The following is a 17959-nucleotide window of genomic DNA, read 5'->3' on the forward strand; positions in this document are numbered from 1 at the left end:
TGACAGCTTTGATTTTAATAACGGGCAGGACAGACTTTATTCTGTCATTTAATAATTTTTCAAATTTGAATTATCAAAATATTTTATGTATATTAATCCTGAAATTTTTTTTCGGGCATGTATTGAGCATAATCTGAGCGTGCTTTGATCGTTAAAAAAGCAAAACACTATTTTTTGTGCTCTGAGCGTTAAGAGGTAAAAAACGAACGCAAATTTATATTTTGACAGATATGAATTTGCTCTGAGACAAAAATCGAAAACGAACAATGTAACGATAATAAGAGTAAAAATTGTTATAAGTATGGGGGCATTTTTTAACAGTCTGATCGTGTATCTCGCTTTTCTATTCATTTTCAAATCAGAATTCTCAATATTTTCTAATGGTTTGCTTCAATTTTCCAATAAGATTAAACATTTTTTCAATTGGTTTTTTGCATTTTTTCTCAAATTATGTACCGAATGTCTCACATTCAAAAACAAAGTGAATAATTTTTGTATACATTTTAGAAAAAAGCGAGATACGGGATACCAAATAATTCTCCTCACTCATTTTAATAATTCTTCATACATTATACAAGTGTACGATAGTTACCCACTTTCTTCCGGCTTTTCGAGTAAAATAGCGAGATAGACGATCAGGCTACTAAAGCAATTAATATTCAAAGATTTTTATTTTTCCTTTTGTGCTTAAATGTATTCAAGAACCACAATGGTAAAGAGTGAATAAAATGGACAAATTTTAAGAAAAAATGTGAAGATTAATGTAGGTAGAGGAATGAAAATTTCTTATTCTATGCCAGTCTATGGAATATAATTTAAATTATAATTTCAAAAAATAGAAATAGATTTTAAAAAATGTATTTTTAAAATAATATTTTCATCTTTTTGAATGAAATTTATTGAAATTTTTTTAATATAACTTTAACATATAACATAACATTTAACATTTAACATAAATGATATTGAATTTTCATTTCCAAAATTCTCAGGAAATATAACTGAATCAATCAATTTAGATTGTAGAAATAATAGAATAATTAAAATCACTTTAAAATAATTGTTAAATTTGATGTAAAATTTTTAAATATTTGAAATTTTCAAATTAATTAATAAATAAAATTATTTATAAAACCGTTGTTGCATTCTTTAAAATTAAGTAATGATGAATTTGCAAATGTTATGCGTTATCATTTCGCTTTAAGGTAAGTGTAATTCTAAAAATGCAATATTTATATATGCTTAAATTGATTCCTAGCCTGTGTAAATTTATTCTGGATTTTATGATAAAAAAAATTAACAATAACCAAAAATATTTTTTTTATCAAAATATGTAATGCATACTGCACTGAAATTTTATACGCGTAAACGCTAAAAACAATGATCAAATCACGTCACCGCAATAACCATTCTCATATAATATTTTTCATATTTTTTTTTTTTTGTTATATATAAATGAATTGATTTGTGTGTTACAATGGAGATACGAGTATGTTATCATTTTACAACACAAGAATTAATCCAATATTTTTGATTAATTTTTTATGCCTAATTTTGAATATTTTAAGGAAAAACCTCAATAAAATTATAAATATATACTTAATTGGACATATAACGGTAAAATTACATATCTGTACATATAGTCATAGTATCTGTTCGAGTCCAATTCTCCAAATGGATTTATTACTACTATTCTATTAACGTCATTTTTAACACGAAATCAAAAGTAAGTGATGTTTAAAATGGAATTTTGTTTTATTTAAGTTTTCACTTTGAAAAAAATAATATATAAAATCCTTCTAGAATCCTGGAAAATATTAATTTATTTATAAAATAAAAAATAATGGTACAAACACATATAAAATTTACATACATACATTCATTCATATACCCACACGTCAATGCAATTTATATTCGAGAGCAGAGTGTTCAAAACGAAAAAAGAACACTTGAGCAGTGATTTTATCTTAAGTGAACTATTTAATTATAATAATTATTATAATTATCAAGTTGACTAATTTCAGCATAATTTAATAATAATCGTAATAATTATATTCAGTATGTGTGTGTAGCAATTAGACAACATAACTGGCAAGTAGTATAAAAGTGAAGATAAAGAAATTATGAGGAAGAGTCTTCATATTTAAGATTCTCATGAGTAATGGCGTATAATAGTTTATCAACTTTTTCATAACTTAAATTAAATTTTTAATTAAAAATAATATTTTATAAATTTTTACTCTTCTTTCTTTTGTTTTTTTAATTTCATTTTTTGAAATGAGTGCATTTTCTTTTGGAAAATGAAAAATTATTCTTTTTAAAAGCATAAATTTCTTTAAATTTTTTTTATATACTCTAAATATTATAGTAAAATGTGACGATAAGACAAAAGTAATTAAAGTTTAAATTATATAAAAATGGGGGGAAAAAAATCCTTCATTTGCAAATCGTTCATAACTTTTAATTTTAATTTTATTTCTTTAAGAAAAAGAGTTTTTTATTTTTATGGTCTGGCAATAAAAATGACAATTATGACAATTTGCTACTCTGCTCTCCCATCTATTAGAATAAAAAAATATTACGAATTAAATTTTAATTTTATTAAATTCCAATATGCAAAATTTTAATTTTTGTTGTTGCATTTTTCAGAATAACTCATTTGTAGGTCTTATGACCCTCAGCTGAATTTATCACGTGTTTATTAGTTCCAATTCCAAAAATACTTGTTTGTTACAGTTCTGAAATTTATTGGCATATTAGATTTCGATTTTATTTTAAATACAGAAAAGCTTGGCAATGCAAATTAATTAATATTTAGTGACGCTATATATTGTTTTTGATAGGACAAGAAAATTTTCTACTGTATTGCTTTTTGACAACTAGCATTCTTAAGTGACGAGAAGAACTTTAAAAATAAAATTTTTAATAGCTTATTTATATATACATATCTCTTGAATCAGCTGTCGGCAAAGTGCGATCCACGGGCAGTATGAGGCCCATTCAACTTTAAAATCAAATGATCATTCTGGTTGCAAGAAAAAAATATATTCAATAGTGACTATTAAAATTTTTTCAAAAAATTTTAAGAACTCAATCATAGATAACAAATACAGGTACATAAAATTGCAATACAAATTTATTATTTGTCAAAAAAATAAAATCATAATTGACAATGTCATTTCTTCTTGTAAGTATAGGTAATGTAAGAAATTCGAGTAGCCCATACTCATGTAATCTCATAGTACATATTTCCCCATAACCCATAAAAGTTTGGTTGTCTTAGAAGAGTCGACAAGAATTAATTCGAATTAAAGGATTAACAGCTGGTAATTTTATAAGCTGCGAATTGTATACATTTTATGGTTGCGCGATTCTTAAAATACAATTATCTACTTTTGAAGCCGCAAAATATGCACATTTTTTTTGTATTAATTTTGATCTGGTCTATGCATAAATATGCAAATTCTTGCTGTGCAATCCATGTGAACTTAATGCGAACAATCACAGTCTTAAGTTTTTAAAGAACATATTATTATACACAAATTATAAGCGCATTAAAATTTATTAAAAATTTATTTATAGTACATAAAACTGTTATAGTACAAATTATAATTATTTCATAAATATTAATTTTGTATTTTATAATTATTTTTTAAGAAATTTACCAGGATTATCGACTTACATTTACTCGATAAAAATTTCATTATACCACTTAAATTTTCGTATAGGAAACATAAGCCCAAAATCCTAATATTATAGTTTAAAATTGTAAAAAATAATATTTATTTATTACAAATAACATGAAAATATTTGATTTCAATTAAAAATGATAAAATACCAATTAACCAACCAAAACCAAGTATATAAATTGCATAACGAAAATGTTCTAATTCCATAAAATGTTTATGATGTGCTTCTCTATTAATATTTTTAATAAGACCAACTAATTTTGCATTTGAAAAACTTTCATGAAACCATTTTGATATTAAACCACTTGCCCTTATTATTGTTGTATACATTTGAAATGCACCCTTTAATGGTGAATTTTTACGTATTGGAAATGATAGAAAACTACTTGATAAACATAATCTACTAAATTGAAATAATGGTCTTAATGAATTCCATTGTTGTGCTAATATAAATTCAGCTTTCATACTATCAATTGCATATATATATGATAAATTTAAATTATTACGATGTTCTAATACATAATCACGATTTTTTGATATAACACGATTATGTATATCTTTTGTAACATTATAATTTTCATTTAAAAAACGATTATTTTGATGATCCATTATTAAAATTTTTAATTCAGATTTTTTTAAATCTGACCATGTAATTATTTGTGTTTCATAAACTGTTTTTGCTAAATATGATGATAATAATGTTAAATAATAATTTGATATTATAAAACCAATTAAAAATTCTAATATTGAAATTATTAAAATAATTATACGATTTGTATTTAATTTTTTTCTATATGAATTAATTGGTAATAATAATATTTTACATATACAATTTAATATTGATTGTATAAAATTACATTTTTTATTCATTATTTTAAATATAATTTTTTCATTTATTGTTAAAAATATAAGATTTAATAATATTATTAAATACCATATATCATTTTTAAATGGTAATAATAAATATTTTGATTCTTTTATTTCAGAACTATATGGTACCATTAAACACCATTTTGGTGTCGAATATGGATATGTAAAATCAATATGATATTTTGTTGTAAAATTTGGTTGTCCTGTTGTTAAAAGACCAATTTCTAATTGATACATATGAAATATTTCATATATATTCATTTTATTTAAACTAATATTTTGTCCTTTATCATCTTTTGGTAATATAATTGGTATAAATGTACCATTAATAAATTTAATAAAATTTATAAATATTCTTGTAGCTCTACCATCATATATAAATTTATTATTACGTATAAATGTAAAAACTCTTGGATAATCATCAATTATCGGTGATCTTATTTCATATCCATTTAAATTACGAACATATCTAGTATATAAATTTTTATAATTTTCATTATTATTATTATTATTATTTGATAATGATTTTGTTAAATTTATAATAGTAAATTTTGGAAATGGTGTATATTTATATAATTCAATTGAAAATATATTATTATATTTAAATGTAGTATTATTATTATTATTATTATTATTATTATTATAAATAAATATTATACCAATGTGTATTATCCTTAAATTATTCCATATTGATTGAAAGAAATTATTTAAAAATTTTTGTTTATATAAAATTATCCTTTGTATTATATTATTTTTAATTGGAATAATTCCAATTAATATTCTTGAATATGGTAATAAATTTAAATATGATCTTGTTATATTACGTATAAAATGATTTTCAAATTCATTTGTTAAAATTATTGTCATAATAATTCTATTAAATATTATATTATATTGATTTTTAATATTATTTATATAATATCCATGATTATTATCTATTATTAAAAAAATTGGTTTAATTATTAATTGTTTTTGAATTCCAATAAAAAATTCATTTAAATTTATATTATTTTCATTATATAAATTTTGATCACATATTATTAATATATTAAAAAAATCATATAAATCATTTTGTATTTTTATAATTTGAAGAAATTCATTAAAATTTTCTATATCTTTATTAATATTAAAATTTATTTTATTAATTAAAGAATTATTTGTAATATTAATTGAATTGATTTGATTTGCGTTCATTAAAAGTAATAATATTAACCAAATCATATTTGAAAACTGAATATTAAAAATAAATATTAAATATAAAAAATTTTTGTGTCCGAAATAATATTGAGCGCAAAAAAAAAGAAAAAACAAAAAACAAAAAGGATAATAGAAATTTGAGCGGAAAATGAAAATAATAATAATAATAAAAATATTAATAAGAAATTATTATTGTTAAAATAATATAACAATAATTTTTATTATTGTTTTATCCCTTTTTTTTTTTACAAAATAATTGTATATTTTTGTTATATTGTTTACAATTTAATATTAATGTTAGAATAACTGAATTATAATTTTTATATGGTATTTTATGTAAACATATTATATAACATTCATTAGTATGTGTGTGTTCATTATTCATAAAAAAAGTTCATTATTTTTTGTAATAATTATTGTGTAGAAAAGAGTTGAAGTCAAGGTGAAAATTTCTATACTAAGATAATCCGGAATTAGTATTAAGAGAGTATAATAATAAACACTCTCTTGCTTGCATTGTATATGAGAAAAAAATGCAAAATTTAACGATGTATTCTAGTTCTGCATATTGTGCCTTAAAAAAATATTTTGATGTTATGCATTTCATATTGTATATAAAATCAATTTTCGAAATCTAAAGAAAAGCAAATTGTATATATATACATTCAACAAATTTTGGATGGTTTTTACGTAAGTTTACATTATGTGATAAAATTTAAGGTACTGTTTATATATACGACTATATTTAAGGTACTGTTTACATATAATCCCTGTAATAATAATAATGGACTACAAACAAGGCTAAGAAAATATTTGCAATTTTTAATATTAGGTATCTTAAACAATATCATCATAATCTTAACAATTTAACTTTATTTTATTATTTCATATATGAAATTCTTTACACAAACTATTGTACAAAGATTCGTTTGGACATACGACAAATAATTTTGCGGAATACCCTGTATAATCAATTTCATTTTACTCCTTACATCCATATATGCGCTTTGTTTAATTTTATTTCTCTATATATTTAATAATTAAATATTTATTCGCATTTATTTATTAAAGAATAACAAAAAGTGTAAGAGTATGTACATAGATAATATTTAACTTAATCTAATCTACCTCAATATTAGAGAATACTCATATTAGACACCCATTGTATATAGAGGAATATTTTGTAATTACATAATTTTTTTCAAAAAATTATATTTATTATAAATTTTAATAAATATTATGGTGTAATATATTAATTCATTTACTTAGTATAAATTAATTTTATTAATCATATGCCTCATCAACACCGGAATAATTCCAAGAATATTTTATGGAAAAGAAATTTTAATAATTATAGTAATTTTTAATATTACATAACATTTTCAAGTTTATTTAATAATTTCTCAAAAATTTCAATTATTTCTTACTTAAAATACTAGTTCATATATAATTAGTATTTTAGCCAAAAACAAAATCATCATGATTTAATATCAATTTAATGGGACTATATGTAGGAGTCGTGATAACGCCAAATATTTTTTTACTTAATAAAATTTAATATAGAGTGTTGCAATAAGATAATCACTTAATAAAATAAACCCTATCCAAAAAAACAAAAAACATTTTAATATTTTTAAAAATTTAATCAGGAACATTCGAAATTTCAAAAGTTTTACAATTTGTATTAATTATAGAACTTAATCTTGTATAAAATGGAATCGTTTAAGTTATTTATAATGTTAAAATTATGTGAAAGAGAAACTTTATTTTATTTGAACACGTATGAGCTATATTCATGAATTTTTATCATTATGTAAGTAAGCTTTCACAAATTTCAATAATTTCCTGTTATATAACACTGTATAATATGCTCTTTAATTTTATTTTCTCGGGTTATACAAAGAGAAGTTATAATGGTATGTTATGTAAACTAAATTTTTAATAAAAAATTATCTGATTGTCTAATGTTCATAATTTATTTTCTTTTATATAGATTATAAATTATGTGAGTTTTCTCGTGTAATATTTTTTTTTTTTAGGAAAATGAAGCTCTTGCGATTATTTTCGGATTTGTAAAAGTACTTGATTACAATATTTGATTTTAAATATATCGGCTTTTTAAAAAATTCTATGGAGGTTTCAATATTTGATCACTTCAATTATTAAGATTCAATTCAATTTTTAAAAAATCTTTCTTAAGATCATATATTTATTGATATTTTTATAGAAATTTCCCAATTTTTGTCTCATCATTTCTATATAGCCTTCATACATACAGTTTTCTTTTGTGTTTAATAGTCTGTTTGTTCTGCTTTTTTATAATTATATAACAGATATAAAGTTATAACTCGGTCACAAAAGCTGCTTTTAAGAAATGTGGAAATACCCATGAGCTGGTACCCCATGAGTATTCCATTATACTAACATTAAACGTTCATTATACATCATTTTAAAAAAATTTTAATTTTAAATTCAAAATCGAGAAAATTACGTCCATAATATTAAATAATCAAGTTTTAGGATGCAGTTCTGAAAGTAATAAAAAAAAAAATGCAACAGTGTTATTTTTAAAAGCACTAACAATAATTTTATTATGCAATAATATATGCACATAGTATTTATTAAAATTTTTTTTTTTTATAATATTATTTTAGAGTGAAAAAACGGGATTGAAAAGAAAGGTTTTCAAGGATAAATTGTAACGCTTTAGAAATTTCAATAGAAATTTTTCTTGTGTTTTTTTTTCCATTTTTGATTTTGATTTTTATTAAATGTATCATGCAACAACGATGATGCTATACTAATGCTCTCTATGATAGTTTCTACTACACATTTTTATGATCCTTTATTATGATGGTGTATACTTTTGATGAGATTTTATATACAATTTTTTTTTTTAATTTTACGCTTTTTATTATTAACGATAAAACTCATATAAGAAGAGGAAGTAAACGGTATATATGTGTATATATGCTAGTGATTTTATGGTACAAAGAATTCTCATGTAAAAAGGATTTTAAAGTTTTATTTTCATTTTTTTTTTTTTAGTATAGTATGGTATTTCTTTAATATTTATTATAACAATTTCAAAGTTTATAAAAAAAAAAAAAATCATAAAATATACAATAAAAAATATTTTAGTAGACATGAGAATGAGTGCTCGTGGATGAGAAGGAGTATAACACTCTTATAAGTAAGTATATATGTATGCATCTATACAAGTTTTGTGATGCAAAAATGTCATACTATAAAAATGGATTAAATGTCAAATCATATAAGAAAGTTTAAAAGAAGAAAAACAAAATTATGAAAAAATTTAGTTAAAGATGATTATAATCGACCTTTACTAAGTTTAGTTTATAGATGATTCATATACATATATTAATGATATTTTCATAAAATATAAATTCATGGTTCTTACTATCTACATATGTATAGTAAAATATAATCCAAAAATAAATAAGAATTTAAGAATAATCAAGTGCACAAGTGCAATCGTTTTGTACTATGAATATGTGAATTATAAAAACATACTGAATACAATGAATATTATAATCTGAGAGCTGAAATGAATTTATCTTGGATAATCGTGCAATTTTACTCCAAGTAGTACCTGTTAACTGTGTCTTTATTTTTTGTTAGCCCAGAAATAAATCACGATAACAAGCGCATTGCTATTATAAAATTACACAGGTCAGGTATGAAGACAGTTGAGATTTTTAAGACGACTGGTTACAAAAAAATGATTGTCTATGATGCCATAAAACGTTACCAGGAGATGGGGAGCACGTCGGAGCATCCTCGTAGCGGACCGTCCTGTCACTATATGATTAAATTATCATCGAACAATGCGCGACTATTGTCAACAATTTTTTCAAAGTGTTTCCGTGCATGTATTATTGCAAATGGAGCTAATTTTGAGCATTTATTGGAAATTTTTTAATAAATATTGTTATTACTACTCTAATGAACGTCTCTGAACAGTTAACAATGTTGATTTTTTAATCCATGCTCAGCAGTTCTAAGCTGTAAAAATATTTAAAAAAAAGAACGGGAACTTTTCAGACATCCTGTATATGTATGTATAGGTTATTATTTTGAAATTTAGAAAATCTCAATTTTAAAATGAAAATTATGAAAAATTGTTAACAATTTATAATAGTTCATAATATCATAGGATATGTGCATTATAAAGTTATTTTTTTATTTTGAATTTTCCACTAATATTAAATTTTATATAATGCGTTTATGTATATATACAGTACACTTGCAGTTTCATTAACATACTCAAGCAATAGTACATTTATAACGATTTTGTTATTTTATTAAAGCTTAAATTGAAAGTGTATCTACATTATACAAAAAAAAAATAATTTTGTCAACAACCAGACAACACTGTGTATTTTTCGATTAATTTCGAAAATAAAAACCCTGTTACAAGGATCAAATTTGTTGAATTTTGATTTATATTAAACTTACGAAGTCTGTTCTCATAAATTTAATTTAAGAATTTTTAAATATAAAATGGCCAATTTAAAGTATATGAATTAAAATAAATCTCTTTAATACGAAAGAAAACTGTACGAAAGAATAATTTTTAGTACGTATGGTAATTGCATGAGCCATATTTTACACGCAATTATGTTTCGATAATTTTTATTATATATGATCAAATAACTTTTGAAATTGTATGGCAGCTACCATAAACTACTGCCACGACTTCATTCAATTCAAAAAAGATTCTGAAATTTACTATGATAAATCATATGTGAAAATTTGAACATTTGTGAAACTGAATTTAATTAGTTATTGAATTATTGCTGGGAAGGTATAGGCAGATATACGTTCCACGGACGGACAGATATATACGTTCGTATATAAACAATATACTAATTGATACCATACAAGACCATACAAGATATTATAAGTTAAAGTTTTTAAAAGTATAATATAAGTAATTATGTCAGTATAACAGTTTTGCTAATAATAGTATAGAAAACAAAAATATATAACTTTTTAACTTTATAACATTTGTGAATATTTAAAAATATCTTATAATTAATTTTTTCCTACCTTCATTATTAAGTCCCCTCTAGTATATTGAAAGCTAGTATTACCTATATTAGTCAGAAAAATTATAAACATCCATATATAGTTTTAAAATTTAAAATTAACTTCAGTGTATTTACTTTTTTTAATATAAAGTACTTTTATATGTATAAGTACATTAATTGTGTATCAAAAGACAGATGAGGATTAAATGCTGAATATAAATTTCACATAATTTTGTATTCGGTAAATTTCAGAGAAAAATAAGCTTTAGTTCTTTTAAAATGACTCTCATACTTACAAGTTATCTGTTTGCATTAATGTAAAAGACACCGTATTAATTTTTAAATATACATGTGTAATTTATGCAAATAAGTTTGGTTCTTTGGCTTATAATTAACAGTATACTATGGTATATAATTACAAATTGACCTTATATTTACATATGTAAGCACCTTTAATTACGCCTGATAATAATCATTCCATTGATTTGCTCTGCATATTATGTTTTAATTATTCTGATGGGAAAAATAAAAATTACTTTATTTTCTGGGGAATTTTGCTTTTAGTTTAATGTAAAATCATTGTAATTTTGAGTATTGAAGTGCATTAAAGGATTTTTATTTAGAATTTCAAATAACTTTTATTGATAAATATTTTATTCGAAAATATGAATACCTTAATTAATTACTGATGTAATTGACTGGTCAATATAGAAACCCGTAATTTAAATTTTGATTTTCCAAATACCATGCTTATATACAAGATCAAAATAAATTATACTATTGGGGTTTCATTAGAAATCACTCGTTACACTTTTATAAATACATAAATCACAATAATAAAAAAAAACTAATAAAAAGTTTTGCTATCCGCTCTCTTTACAATCTTAATTTTTATGTAAACATTTTTTAAATAAAAATATTTCACGAAGGTATAAAAAATAATAAACTCAAACCATACACTGTTTAAGTATACTACTTGCATCAGTTGTCAAAAGTCGTCGTGTACATAACTACAAATATTGATTGTCAAAATATTTACATACATATTTTAATGCATAATAAACTACGCTTTGTTAACGGAATGAAAAATAGTTGTATTTTAAGCCGAGCTTTAGTTTAATGGCTGACAGTATTATAATCATATGACATTGACATTTTGTTACTTACTTTCTGATTTCAGACTGTCAACGTAAATTGTGTATATGCACGTGGTATGCTGACAGATAATTTATTTATAAAACAATTTACATAGGAATACATGGCAGTTGATTTGCAATGTAAAATTTGATAAGCTTAGCTTTATTAATTTTATTTTTATTGTCGTAAGTGTTCAGTTTATTATTTGATTTTGTGTTATAAAGACATAATAAATTTTCCATTCAAAGTACATTTAGTTTGTATATTCAAAAATTTGTGAGATCCAGTGAGATTCATTTTTGTTTTTTGTAAATCTAGAATTTTATTGTTAATACTGTGGTGGGAAGCAAAAATAAAAAATAAATTTATGTGAAAGTAAGCATGTAAATGTTCATTTGAAACTTTTGTGTGAATTTGAATTTCATTGATTACTTCTTAAATAAATTTATTAACAAAAACTGGGTCTAACAATTTGTAAAAAATAAAGCAACAAGTGTTACAAATGCATAAGATATGCATACACACATATTTTGTAGATGCAAAGATAAAATGTTTCTAACAATATAGTTGTTGTCTCTTTGAGAATTTATATATAAGAAATTGTATTATAGTAATAAAAACGAAAATTTGGACTACTTGAAAAAAAGCAAATGAGTATTGGAAATGTTAAGAATACCTTTATGTACTATTCGGTGCTTTACACTTTGCTTTAAATCATGTGAGACACCTACTTACCTATTTACAACATAATATGTACATTGATTGGCTTGCATCTACTTATGAAAGCGTGTGTTTCATATTTTTTACTTTCTATCCCACATTATGTTTGTTTATGCAAATTATTTTATAAAATATATGAAGCTATGTTGATATCAGATTACCCCTTAGAGACAAATAAGTGAGATTTACAAAAAAAAAAATTCGTAAATATTTATTGCAACGAATTAAAAATTTAATCTTGTTTGTTATTATTATTATATTTTCAATCATATTCGTAATTGGGTGACGTAAGATATGCTTTTCAATAAATAAGATCAATGTAATTGTCTCAGTTTCAATATTAATGATAACCCAAAGGTCTTTTTTTTTACATTATTTATTTGAAATTGAATTCACTTTAGCATTTTATAGCAAATATTGTTTGTTTATGATTTTATATTGTTTTTTTCATTGCAGACCGCAAAACGCATCAAACAGTCTTAAAGAAGTATTTCAACTGAACAGAATTAAATTTAATTTTTAAATTTAATTGAATTTTAAAGCAAAAAAATGGGAATACAAAGATTTTTTCTTGCGGAACCTTATGATTGCAAAAAAATTAATGAGCTTCTTAAAGATATACAACATGTAGAGGCAACAATTAAAGATTTAAAAGTCGAAGTATGCTATCATATTGAAGTTAGTAAAAATGGAAAATTGGAAAGAAAAACTGAAACTATTCTTCGATGGCTTTTAAAGTCGGTTCAGGAAGAGGATAAATTAAAAACTACTAGTAATTTCTCTAAAGTAAATAATAATGAATTGTTAATTGAAATTGGTCCTCGGTTCAACTTTTCAACACCATTCTCAACTAATTGTGTAAATATTTGTGAAAATATCGGTCTTCACGAAATTAGAAGATTAGAAAAATCGATAAGATATCTAATAATCTTCCAATCTGCTGTAAAATTAGAATCTGTCGAAAAACTAATTGATCATTTAAGTGATCGTATGACTGAATGTCTATATACAGAGCAAAATATGCCAAAAGAAAGTTTTGATGAATGTCTACCGAAGATTCATGAATCATGGTATACAATTCCTGTTTTGAAAAATGGAAGAAAAGCTCTTGAAGAAATAAATGCCAAATTAGGTAAAAAAAAATTATAAAATATTGAATATGAAAAATAGTTAATATTTATCCGAACATTTTATTTTAGGTTTAGCATTTGGGGAATGGGATCTCGAGTTTTATACAAATTTATTTAAAAATGTTTTGAAAAGGGATCCAACTTCTGTAGAATTATTTGATTGTGCACAATCTAATAGTGAACATTCAAGACATTGGTTTTTCCGTGGCAAAATGATTATTGATAACGAGGTTCAGCCGAGTTCTTTGATAAAAATGATTATTGATACACAAAATACAACTAATCCGAATAATACAATAAAATTTAGTGATAATAGCAGTGCTATTAAAGGATTTCGGCATAAAACGTTAAAAACAACTAGTGTTATAGATCCAGGTCCTATGGAATTATCGGAAGTTGATTCAGATTTGATTTTTACAGCTGAAACTCATAATATGCCAACAGCCGTTTCACCGTTTAGTGGTGCAACCACCGGAACTGGTGGTCGTATTAGAGATGTTGAAGGAATTGGAAGAGGTGGGCTTTGCATTGCAGGAACTGCAGGATACTGTGTTGGACTTCTTAACATTCCAGGTAACAAAAATTACAAAGAAACACTGTATACTTATTATTGTAATTTTTGTTTGTATTTTCAGGATATAATTTGCCATATGAGAATAAAAACTTTAGTTATCCACCATCTTTTGCGAAACCTTTAAAAATTATTATTGAAGCGAGTAATGGTGCTTCAGATTACGGTAACAAATTTGGGGAACCTGTAATATCGGGTTTCGCGATATCTTACGGAGTTTTAAATTGCATGGGTGATCGAGATGAGTACGTTAAACCAATTATGTTCAGTGGGGGTTTAGGTACAATGAATTCAACAATGAGGAAAAAAATAGATCCTAGTAAAGGTGACTGAAAATAGAATAAGGTAATTTTAGTATAATAACTAGTTTTGATGGTTTATTATGTTTTAGGAATGCTTCTGGCAAAAATTGGTGGTCCCGTATATCGAATTGGCGTTGGAGGGGGCGCTGCGAGCTCTGTTGAAGTTCAAGGAGATAATAGTTCTGAACTAGATTTTAATGCTGTACAAAGAGGAGATCCTGAAATGGAAAATAAAGTTAATCGAGTTGTAAGGGCTTGCATAGAAATGGGAAATCGTAATCCAATTCTAGCAATACATGATCAAGGAGCAGGAGGGAACGGAAATGTATTAAAAGAATTAGTTGAGCCCGGATTTGCAGGAGCAACAATATTTTCTAAAGAATTTCAATTAGGTGATCCTACCATTACGGCGTTAGAACTTTGGGGTGCTGAATATCAAGAAAATAACGCAATTTTGTGTAACAAAGAAGATAGGAAACTTTTGCAAGAAATTTGTGATCGAGAGCGCTGTCCCATTAGCTTTGTCGGAATAGTTAATGGAAATGGTCATGTAACCTTAGTAGAACAGAAAGCCGATTTTGAAAATGAAAAATTTTTAGATCGAAAATTTCGTTCAGAGCTTGGAAATCTTCCGTTCGATTTGGAACTAAAACACGTTTTAGGCGACATGCCTAAGCGAGAATATAAACTTACGAAAGAAATTATAAAACTTACCCCCTTCTATTTAGACGAAACTATTAAATACAATGAGATATTTGAAAGAGTTTTAAGTGTTATGGCAGTAGGAAGTAAAAGATTTTTAACAAATAAAGTTGACAGGTGTGTTACCGGTTTGATAGCTCAGCAACAATGTGTAGGTCCTTTTCACACACCTCTTGCGGACTATGCAATTACAGCCGTTTCACATTTTACTGATAAAGGTATTGCAACATCTATTGGAACTCAGCCAATAAAAGGATTACTATCAGCGAAGTCAGGAGCTCGAATGTCTGTGGCAGAAGCAGTTTCCAATTTAGTATTCGCGGGCATCACGGAACTTTCAGATGTTAAATGTTCTGGAAATTGGATGTGGGCTGCTAAACTTCCTGGGGAAGGTGCAAAAATGTACGAAGCTTGTGTTGAAATGTGCTCTATAATGAGGGATTTAAATATAGCAGTCGATGGCGGAAAAGATTCTCTATCCATGGCAGCAAGAATTGATGACAGGACTATCAAATCCCCTGGAACATTAGTAATTTCAACATATGCACCATGTCCGAATATTTACGTTAAAGTAACACCAGATCTTAAAGCACCTTCATTTTCAAATGCTGATGGTGAGCTTATTTGGGTACATATTGAACGCAAATTTAGAATTGGGGGATCTGCATTTGCTCAAGCATTTAACCAACAAGGCCAGTATTACCCAGATTTAGAAAATACAGCAGTTTTAAAAAATGCATTTAATGTTACTCAAAATTTATTAAAAGAAGGGAAAATTTTAGCCGGTCATGATATTAGTGATGGTGGTCTTTTTGTGTGTCTTTGCGAAATGGCTATTGGGGGTCTTTGTGGTTTAAAAATCGATATGACAAATGTAATTGATAAAATAAATCTAAAAAATATCTATTTGGAAGGTTTACCATCAAGTTATGCAGAAATAGTATTACTTCTTGCAGAAGAATGTGGCTGGGTTATGGAAATCTCTAAAGACAACTTCAAAGAAGTTACGAAAGTACTTGAAGATAATAAAATTCCCGCAATTCATATAGGTCAATCAACGGGAAGGGGATTAGATTCCCCAATAAATATTTTGGGAAAACATAAAACTATTCTAAAAACAAATCTTCGAACAATATTTAAGCAATGGGAACGGACAAGCTTCGAACTTGAAAAAATTCAAATGGATAAAGATTGTGCTATAGAAGAATATAATACTTTAAATTATAGGGTTGGCCCGTCATATTTTTGCTCTTTTAATCCTAATATTGATGAAGCTTTGCTTTCAAATTGTAAAAATATTAAAGTCGCTGTTTTGCGTGAGGAAGGTATTAATAGTGACAGAGAAATGATGGCTACATTAATTAATTCGAAATTTGAAGTACATGATGTTTGCATGCATGATTTACTTACTCGCAAAACGTATCTTGATCGATATCATGGTATAATTTTCCCTGGTGGGTTTAGCTATGCAGATACTTTAGGTTCAGCAAAAGGATGGGCTGCCAATATAATGTATAGTGATATAATTTGTCCACAATTTGAACATTTTAGAAAGAATCCAAAATCATTTTCACTTGGTATATGTAATGGGTGTCAACTTATGGGATTAATCGGTTGGATTGGAAATGAAAATGAAAATGCTAAAGAACGCAATATAGTTGATGTTCCAGATGTAGCACTGTTGCATAACAATTCAAGAAGATTCGAATGTCGTTGGTCAACAGTGAAAATCACAAAAAATAATTCAATTATGATGAAAAATATGGAAGAATCAGTTTTAGGTTGTTGGGTTGCACACGGTGAAGGAAAATTCTCCTTTAAAAATCAAAAAGTTTTAGAAGATTTGAAATCGAATCAATGTATTGTTATGAATTATGTTGATGACAATGGAGATTCAACTGAAGTATATCCTATGAATCCAAATGGAAGTCCTGAAGGTATAGCCGGAATTTGTTCAAAAGATGGTAGACATTTAGCTTTAATGCCACATCCAGAAAGATGTACTTTGATGTTTCAATGGCCTTACAAGTCTCCCGGATTTAATCCGAAAAGAAGTCCTTGGCAAAAAATGTTTGATAATGCATATGTTTGGTGTTGCGAAAATAATTAATATACATATATTTTGTTCTATAACTTTAGTAATAAAAAAATTGTTGTTATGTTCACATTTAATTTAAAAATTTTAATTACATATTTACATTAGATTTTATTGGCAATTAAAAAAATTTGGAACATCAGTTCTCAAATTTTTACAATTTAGAGTAATCTCAGTTTTCTAGCAATTACTTCGAGTATACATAATATAAATATTTTTTTTGATTGAAAATAAATGAATAATATTTTTTAAAATTAAAATTATTTTCTTATACACTTTTTCATATCATTTTTCGGTAATGGTGTGTATTTTGAAATTGTTATTAATGTATATTGTACAAAGGCTTATTTGTATTCTCAATTAAGCCGAATTAAATTAATCCCGACTAATTAAAATTCAGAATTTTACAAAAGAAATTTCTATTTATTGTAGTTTCTACAATTTCTATTTGTTATAACAGATAGTATTTTAAAATCACTGATTTTATTGAAAAAC

The 17959-nt window shown here is 24.9% G+C and overlaps 1 protein-coding gene across 1 annotated transcript; it reads left to right on the forward strand.

The window, feature by feature from the left end:
- The first annotated feature begins 12170 nt into the window (after nt 1–12170).
- LOC129611598 (phosphoribosylformylglycinamidine synthase) lies at nt 12171–17724 on the forward strand. Its single transcript, XM_055524809.1, has 5 exons — nt 12171–12319; nt 13121–13796; nt 13864–14367; nt 14430–14690; nt 14757–17724. The coding sequence occupies exons 2-5, from the start codon at nt 13214–13216 to the stop codon at nt 17477–17479; spliced, it is 4071 nt and encodes a 1356-aa protein (XP_055380784.1). The 5' UTR covers nt 12171–12319; nt 13121–13213; the 3' UTR covers nt 17480–17724.
- Nucleotides 17725–17959: the final 235 nt, after the last annotated feature.

This window comes from Condylostylus longicornis, unplaced genomic scaffold (assembly GCF_029603195.1).
Source record: "Condylostylus longicornis isolate FDR11 unplaced genomic scaffold, ASM2960319v2 ptg000054l, whole genome shotgun sequence".
Lineage (NCBI taxonomy): Eukaryota > Metazoa > Arthropoda > Insecta > Diptera > Dolichopodidae > Condylostylus > Condylostylus longicornis.

Excerpts from the sequence above, each read along its gene's own strand:
- LOC129611598 (XM_055524809.1), top strand. The coding sequence starts at position 13,214 with ATGGGAATACAAAGATTTTTTCTTGCGGAACCTTATGATTGCAAAAAA. Across the intron at positions 13,797-13,863 it reads AGAAATAAATGCCAAATTAG|GTTTAGCATTTGGGGAATGG; the intron begins GTAAAAAAAAAT and ends ATTTTATTTTAG. Across the intron at positions 14,691-14,756 it reads AAAAATAGATCCTAGTAAAG|GAATGCTTCTGGCAAAAATT; the intron begins GTGACTGAAAAT and ends ATTATGTTTTAG.